General features: G+C 40.0%; 1 protein-coding gene across 1 annotated transcript in view; it reads right to left on the reverse strand.

Annotated features, from left to right (window-relative positions):
• Positions 1 to 5,770, reverse strand: part of LOC101400291 (metabotropic glutamate receptor 8) — a 128,607-nt gene extending 122,837 nt beyond the window's left edge. The window contains exon 1 of the mRNA XM_087430299.1: positions 5,601 to 5,770. Coding sequence (XP_087286425.1) covers positions 5,601 to 5,658 — 58 coding nt within the window. The 5' untranslated portion in view covers positions 5,659 to 5,770. The remainder of the gene's footprint in view (positions 1 to 5,600) is intronic.
• Between the last annotated feature and the right edge of the window lie 3,436 nt (positions 5,771 to 9,206).

Below are 9,206 nucleotides of genomic sequence, written 5' to 3' on the forward strand. Positions count from 1 at the left end.
ATGAATGAGGGAGAGAGAAGTATGGACAAAGATGAGAAACAGACAGACGCCAATTCATGCATGACTGTGCAGGGCCTGTGGAAGATTATGAATAATTAAAGTGCTTAACTTCCTAACTAAATGTTTCCCTTTCTCCAACCTTTTGGTAGCCCATAGGAATATGTCTCATCTATGAACATTGCATTCCACGGAAGAAAAATGGATGAGGATCACTGAGGTAGAAGGCAACATGGGGTGGAAAGAACAGGAGGCAATGAGCCCAGTTAGGTGGTTATTGGGACAGGCAATGGGAAATGACGAGTAAGACAATGCTACTGGTGCTGGAGAGGAGCAGATGGAGCTGTTAGAATCACTGGGACTTTGTACTATTTTTTCCCAGCTTGATTGATGTATGATTGGCAAATAAAAATTGTATATATTTAGGTTGTACTAACTTGATCTAAGTAGTGAGGTAGTGCGAAACCACTAAGCCAGACTCTAAGGTTTTGACCTTAGTGGCCAGTTTATGTGATGCCACCATATAACAAGTAGGAACTACAGGAGAGTAAGCAGGTATGTAGGGGAGAAAAGAATGGTTTTGATTCAGGACAGATTGTCTTTGAAGTATCCAGGGAACACCAAACTGGAAAAGTGGGTCTGGAGAGAAGGAGAGAGAAGAAAAATGTAATTAGTTTTGTCAGGTGCCAATACAGTAGGTAGTTGAAGTGTTGGGAGTGAAGCAATCACTCAGAGGGAATATTTAAATCAACAATAGGACAAGGCAAATGATGGAGCTCTGAAAAACCACTAGCTTTGTAGAGGGGGCTAGTGAATGAGACTATAAGGGAACAATCACACATTCTGAGGAGAAAACTTTTGGGATAAAGTCTAGAGGTAAGTTGAAGACTATGCATAATGTCTTTAAAAGTCAAATAAACGAAAAACTGTGAGTGGAAGCATTAGGTAACTGTAGAAATGTCAGAGCAAAACTGTAACCCTCTCTAGGGAACAATAGCTGTTTCAAAATATGACTGCCCTTTTAATTAAATTGCTGTGATTACCTAAGCATCCCATTAAAGTCATGCCGTATTCTAAGCATCATTCTGAGATTACTACTGACTCCATAGCCAGAAGAAATGGAGGCCAGAAAAATTTTATGACCATTTCAGATGAGGCAAATAGGCAATCTAGATATATCATATAGTTTGAATTCATTGATGTATTCATTCCCTAAGGATCTATTGAATATTTTGTTTGTAAAAAGCTGTTAGGTTGGACTTTTACATAACCTAAATCTATTTCCTATTTTTTTATTCCTCTACCTCATCTTATATTTGTCAGCCTGACCAATTTGTATTTTCCTGGAAAGAGGGACTGCACGATTAATTTATTTCAGCTGAACAAATACTTATAGAGAACCTGCTCCACATGGCATGTTTCTGTTTGATGCCTTATGGATATTTTATTAATTCATGGACTGCATTACTTCTCAAATGATGGGAGTTAGAAGATTGTGATTCTTTTCTTAGCCCTGAAACTCGTTCACACTTTGTATCTTCACACCAGTCAATAAGTCAGACAGTTAATCCATTCATAAGCACTCAAGGTCTACTATGTTTCAGGAGCTACAGACATTCAAAGATTGCCTATTTCCAGCAGCCTTCTAATATAATTGAATGACAAGATGCACACATAAGAAAAGCCAGATAAGGATGGAAAATTATCTAACGTTGAAAGATGACAGCATAAGATATATCAAAATGCAGTAATAAATGACATCATCCCCCCAAACAGTCCTATGACTTCATAAGAAGAAAAAGTCATTATATACTCTTAGAGTTTTGTTAAAATACCAGTGAAATTTAGTCAAACATTCAGGCTTAATCAAAGTTATATTTTCCTACAATACTCATTATCTATTGTTTTAATTTTTAAAGAGACTCTCTGACTTGATTTAGACCCCTAGGGTGAGTAGGAGGAAGAGGAGTTGCCCTCCATCAAAGAATATGTCTATTCATCCATTTTTCCATATCTCACTCTGAAAGTGTACTGGTGGTGTACAATTCAAGGGACACGAACTTTCCTACTCCGCAGGTGTGCCCAGTTCTCCAAGAAATAATTTTTAAAGCTTAGCACTTAGGAAAAGAATGTTGTTAGGCTGGGATTTATAATTGGCTGCTTTCTAGAATTTCCTGTCTGATTTTTTTGCCTGTGTAAACTTTTTTTGATTATTTAATAATAATTAAAAGATCATTTGTTGAACTGAACACTTTAAGTACACTCTACAACACAAACAATTGCTCCTTGCCAGTCTCATTCACTCTATGATACCTCGCTAGTCCTAATGGCAGTACTCTAGGGTTGGTATTATCACCATATTTCTGATGCGGAAACTGAGAAACAGGGGTATCAATAGCTAGCAAGAGGCTGGAACCCAGGTTCAAAGCTAAATCCATCTGACTCCAAGTCTAGACATTGCCCATCATACTGCCCATCCATAAGTGACTATACCCTGTTGCTTAATGGTTTAGTGCATACAAATGATTGATGAATAGGATAAAGCAAATTTAAAGACTCATTTAAAAAACCCAGCAGGTTGTCCCTTATAAATCTAATGGATAGCTACACAAGTACCATACTTCTATTGACTATTAAGAAATTAAGATACTTAGAACTCATGCAGATTGTAGAACTGACTTAAACTTCTTCAGTATACAACCAGTCCACCCTCAAAACTTTCCAATTGCTTTTTTTTTTACTTTAATCAACAATAGGAAAAGGTGAATGACGAAGCTCTGAAAAACCACTAGCTTTGGAGAGGGGTCTAGTGAATGAGACTGTAAAGGAACAATCACATATTTTGAGGAGAAAACTTTTGGGATAAAGTCTAGAGGTAAGTTGAAAACCATGCATAATGTCTTTAAAGAAGTCAAACAAACCAATAAACAAAAAACTGTGGTGAGTGGAAGCATTAGGTAACTGTAGAAATGTCAGACCACAACTGTAACACTGTTCGAGTGTTTGAAACTGTAACAAGTTTCAAAATACGACTGCACTTTTAATTTAAAATCAATTAAAAAACAAATAAAATGAAATAAATTATACCTCAATAAAGTTTGTTAAAATTATAATGACAAAAAAAAAATTTTTTTAAAAGCTTCCTATAAAAAGAAAAAACAGCAACAACAAAAAACTTTCCAATTGCCCCCGTAAGTGCATGTCCTCAGGAAGACTTTCCTGAGGTGTCTAGTCTCCCACTTCACCTTTGCACTGTAGCAACCACAATAATTGTATTCTTTAAATTTTGTTATCTTTTTTTTCTCACCATAGACTACAATCTCCATGACTACTAAACCTTGTCTTCCTCATTTACCACCATACCCCCAACACCTATCACTGTGCTTGGTACACAGAAACTTTAAAAAATATTTGCTGAATGAATAGTTGCTAGACTTGTAATAGATACTGCTGGTATAGAGAAATAGAAACGAGACAATCCTGCTTTCAAACACCTCTCAGTCAAGTAGGAAACAAAAGGATGCATGTAAACATACGTTTAAAAATAAATGGCATAAAAGAAGTAAAAAAATTTGGACCATGATAATTCAGAGGCAGTTGCCACCGAAATGGGCTTTCCCTCCCAAAGTAGTTTTTATCAGGTGCTATGAATTAGAATATCATCTTGGCTTTAGTTTATTCATCTGTAGAGTGGCACAATAATTTGCTCTTACTGATAGAAGAGTAAGTTTGTAAACAATTCCATTCATAATTTTTATCTCTTTAGAAAGCTGAGATTCATGGTTGAGTGGCCTGAGCTCTGGGGTCTGAGAGATGAAAAGTTCATTCATATGTGTTGGTTTGCTAGTGCAGAAAGATGTTGGAGTGAGAACGAAAACAGACTTGGCATCAGAAGACCTGAGAGTAGGTCCTGTGTGACCTTGAACAAGTCTCTCATATCCCAGTTTCCTCATCTCTGTGACAAGGTTCATAATAACTATCTCCCAGGGATGTCAAGAGAATTAAATTAAAAATGATAAAATGATAAAGTTCTATACAAATACGGTACATTATTACTGTTAATAATAATAATAATCATGACCAGATAAGCCTCATCACCAAAGCTAAGAGGGGAGATAGTTGATATTCAGATCTAAAACATGGGATTGTCAACAGATCATATTCTTGAATTCTTGACCATTCTTTTTATAATATTATCAAATATCCTGAATTCTAGGAAGTGATACTCGCCCGCATGTCTATGCTGATAAATGACTAGAGTTCACTTTTCACCTATTAATGGTCATCACAATGTGATTGGGGCATTTCAATGTGAGAGAATGGGAAAAATTACTTACATTCTCCTCCCTGACCCCCCCAATTCCTACACTAAGGATCCAAGTCTCCTTTCAAAAGGAGTCCATAAGAATTTCAAAAATCTGGGTTGAAAATCAGAATTAATTCTTCAAAAGAATAATAGAATAGTAAAAATTATTAAACTATTAAGAGGCAAAAGTTGTTGCAGAAACAACCACATGTTCTGTTTCATTTAAACATCTGCCTATTGATTATTAAAAGGCTGGACTCTAAAGCCTGAGAAAATACCATTGCAGGTTGGTCTCCCCAGGAAGCAGACCCTTGGAAAGAGTTTGAAACGCATGATATTTGCCCTTGGCCTGCACCCTATGGAGGGCCAAGGAAGGAAGCAGGACTGGGCAGAGGAGAAGTCCAGCTAGCTGTGGCCCAGTGACAAACTCCCAACACCACAGGGAGGGCTAAGAGTAGAATGGTCTCCAGAGGTGTTCTGAACTAGGTCAGAAAGGCCAGGCCATTATACCTCCACATTAATCAGTCATTAGATGTGAGCCATCCTGGGAAGGGGGGCGGAGACATTGGCAAGGCAGCTTTGTGCAGATTTCAGGGTAGCCCTTCAAGGCTATAAAGCAGTCCCTGAGGCAAGGGCAACAGGTCCTTCACTGAATGCAGATCCAAAGGGGGATTCACCATATGTACAAACTAAAATTTATAGAGAAACAAAGATATTATATCTCTGAAATGATAGTATAAAAGTCAAATAATTAATAAAATTTTATTGTTTAAATTCAAAACTCCTGTGGTCGGAGTCAAGATGGCGGCGTAGGCAGACTCTGAACTCACCTCCTCCCGTGGACACAGCCAATTTACAACTACTCGTGGAAAAATTACCCCTGAGACAGAACTGAAAACTGGATGAGAGGAACTCCTGCAACAACGGACAATCCTAACTGGGGTGGAAGAGGCAGAGACTCCCTTCCGGAGAGGAAAAACGCCGCCTTCACAAGCCGCCAGCGTCACGGCCGCCGGGAGCAGCTCACAGGCACGCAGCCTCCTTGGAGGCGCGGGGCCCTGAGCCGGGGAGCGCCCCCGCTGTGGGCATTTTGTGGACCCAGCACAATTGACACCAGTGGCATAATATCTGACCTTGCCTGCTACTAAAGCATTGGGGAGCACCCCCAGAAAACCCGGTTCACAAAGAAACTAAAACTGGCTCTTAAAGGGCCCGCGCACAAACTCACCCGTTCCAGAAAGCATCCTAAAATCACCAGAAAGAAAGGTGCACACTGCTTTGGTGACAAGAGACTCACCTAATAGGCCCTGAGTGCATCTCGGTGAGGGGTGAGACCTCTCCAGGGACTGGGACATTGGCAGCGGCCATTGTTGTGGCCTGGTGTGAGCGTGCTGACACAGACGCCATTGGAGTTTTCCCTGAGACCTGCTAGCCCAGGGTCTGCTCCACCCGCTAGAGCACCGATTTAATCCAGCTCAGCCAAGGCAGGCAGCCCACCCTAGAGACTGGCCCCACCTAACAACAAGCCCTCAGACAACGTGTGGGCCAGCATAGATTGGTGACTGGATTTTCTGCAGCCTGGCAACTGAGCTGACTTGAGCGGGGCAGGGTGTGCACAAGGAGCGGGTGGAGAGTGTGGGGTGGTGGCGGAGTGTGTGGGGCTCCCGCCGTGGAGAGACTGGGTCCGCTTGGGGAGGTCGGGGCGCTCACACCGGGCAGGACTGTGTTGACTGTGTGTGTGGACCTCTGGGCGGCAGGGCTTGTCAGCTGCAGAAGACTTGTGCTTCTCAAAGACCCACATAGGAGGTTTGCCCCACCTTCCAAAGCCTGAAACAATTGGGTGCTCCTGTGCCTGAGGCCAGCCCCACCCAGCTGCAATCCTCAGAGAGCTGACAAGAGACCTAATAGGCTAGAGGTTTACAGCAATTCTAAGGCCCTGAGCCTAACAACCTGCCACACTGGGGGCCTACTCACTTAAAAGAAATACTGCAACACAAATGTGGTATTAGAACTTACAGCCAACTGTGCTGGGGCTCCCCACACCTGATAAAGAGACTGAAGGGCCCACAACAACTACAAGCAGCTGAGCATTACAACAGCTGGCCAGGAGCATAACTCAGCCTCCTGGGCGCCTATAGGGAGAGCTAACAGGCCACAATAGAAGGACACACGTAGCCCACATAGGGGCCTGGAACATTGAGAACTGAGGGAAGCACACTGGAAGCCTCCTAAGGCATCACTTACATAAGGTCACCTATCCAAGAGCAGGAGACGTAGCTGACCTACCTAATACGTAGACACAAGCACAGGGAAAGAGGCAAAATGAGGAGGCAAAAGAATACATTCCAAGTAAGGGAACAGGACAAAACCCCAGAAAAGGAACTAAGTGAAACAGAAATGAGCAACCTACCTGACAGAGAGTTCAAACTAAGAGTGTTAAGGATGCTCACTGATCTGGGGAGAAGAATAGATGAACTCAGTGAGAATGTCAACAAAGAAATGGAAGATATAAAAAAGAACCAATCAGAAATGAAGAATACAATACTGGAAATGAAAAACTCATTAGAGGGACTCAAAAGCAGAGTAGAGGATACAGAAGAACGGATCAGTGAGCTGGAAGAAAGACTAGAAGAAATTACCCAAGGTGAACAGGTAACAGAAAAGAATTAAAAAGAGTGAGGACAGTCTAAGGGACCTCTGGGACAACATCAAGCACACTAACATCCGTGTTATAGGTGTCCCGGAAGGAGAAGAGCGAGACAAGGGGGCAGAGAATCTATTTCAAGAAATAATAGATGAAAACTTCCCTAACCTAAGGAAGGAAACAGACATCCAGGTACAGGAGGCACAGAGAGCCCCAAACAAGATAAACCCAAAGAGGCCCACACCAAGACACATCATAATCAAAATGTCCAGAATTAAAGATAAAGAGAGAATCCTAAAAGCCGCAAGAGAATGTCAAGTTACATACAAAGGAAACCCCATAAGGCTATCAGCTGACTTCTCAGCAGAAACCTTACAGGCTAGAAGAGAATGGCATGATATATTTAAAGTGCTAAAAGGAAAAAACTTACAGCCAAGAATACTCTGCCCGGCAAGGTTATCGTTCAAAATGGAAGGAGAGATCAAAATTTTCCCAGATAAGCAAAAATTAAAGGAGTTTGTCACCAAGAAACCAGTGTTACAAGAAATGTTAAAGGGACTGATTTAAGGGGAAAAGAGAAGACCACAAATAGGAAAAATTATCTATTTCCACGATTAGAACGTAATGGATACAAATGCACAAAAAAGAGGTTAGATATGATATCAAAAACATAAAAGGAGGGAGGAGGGTAGTTAAAGAGTACAGCTTTCAGACAGAGGTCAAACTAAAGTGACCATCAATTCTGTATAGAAGAAGTAAGGAACAGAGAAGGACTACTTAAACACTGAGGAAAAAAAAATAAAAAAGTTAAAAATGGCAGTAAGTACATACTTATCAATAGCTACTTTAAACGTCAATGGACTAAATGCCCCCATTAAAAGGCATAGGGTGGCTGACTGGATAAAAACAAGACCCATATATATGCTGCATACAAGAGACACACTTCAGACCTAAAGACACTCACAAACTGAAAGTGAAGGGATGGAAAAAGATACTCCACGCAAATGGCAATGAAAAGAAAGCTGGGGTAGCAGTACTCATATCAGACAAAATAGACTTTAAAACAAAAACTGTAAAAAGAGACAAAGAAGGGCATTACATAATGATCAAGGGAACAATCCAACAAGAGGATATAACACTTGTAAATATCTACGCACTCCAATGTAGGTGCACCTAAATATATAAAGCAATTATTAACAGACATAAAAACAGAAATAGACAGTAACACAATAATAGTAGGGGACTTTAACACTCCACTTACACCAACAGATAGATCATCCAAACAGAAGATCAATAAGGAAACATTGGCCTTAAACGACACCTTAGAACAGATGGACCTAGTAGATATATACAGAGCATTCCATCCAAAAACCGAAGAATACACGTTCTTTTCAAATGCACATGGAACATTCTCCAAGATTGATCACATATTAGGCCACAAAACAAGTCTCCATAAATTTAAGAAGATTGAAATAATACCAAGCATCTTTTCTGACCACAACGGTATGAAACTAGAAATCAACTATAGGAAGAAAATCAGAAAAGCCACAAATACATGGAGATTAAACAAAATGCTACTGAACAACGACTGGGTTAACGAAGAAATCAAAGAAGAAATCAAAAATACCTGGAGACAAATGAAAATGAAAATACGACATGCCAGAATTTATGGGATACAGCAAAAGCGGTTCTAAGAGGGAAGTTTATAGCGATACAGGCCTATCTCAACAAACAAGAAAAATCTCAAATAAACAATCTAAAAATGCACCTAAAGGAACTGGAAAAAGAAGAACAAACAAAGCCCAAAATCAGTAGAAGAAGGGAAATAATAAAAATCAGAGCAGAAATAAATGAAATAGAGACCAAAAAAACAATAGAAAAAATTAATAAAACCAAGAGCTGGTTCTTTGAAAAGATCAACAAAATAGACAAACCTTTAGCTAGACTCACCAAGGAAAAAAGAGAGAAGGCACAAATAAGTAAAATCAGAAATGAAAGAGGAGAGGTTACAACAGACACCTCAGAAATACAAAAGATTATAAGAGAATACTATGAAAAACTATATGCCAACCAATTCGACAATCTGGAAGAAATGGATAAATTCTTAGAATCATACAACCTTCCAAAACTGGATCAAGAAGAAGTGGAGAATTTGAATAGACCAATCACCAGTAAGGAGATCGAAACAGTAATCACAAACCTCCCCAAAAATAAAAGTCCAGGACCAGACGGCTTCCCTGGTGAATTCTACCAAACATT

This window comes from Ceratotherium simum, chromosome 1, assembly GCF_057802395.1.
Source record: "Ceratotherium simum simum isolate JZ-2026a chromosome 1, ASM5780239v1, whole genome shotgun sequence".
Classification (NCBI taxonomy): Eukaryota; Metazoa; Chordata; class Mammalia; order Perissodactyla; family Rhinocerotidae; genus Ceratotherium; species Ceratotherium simum.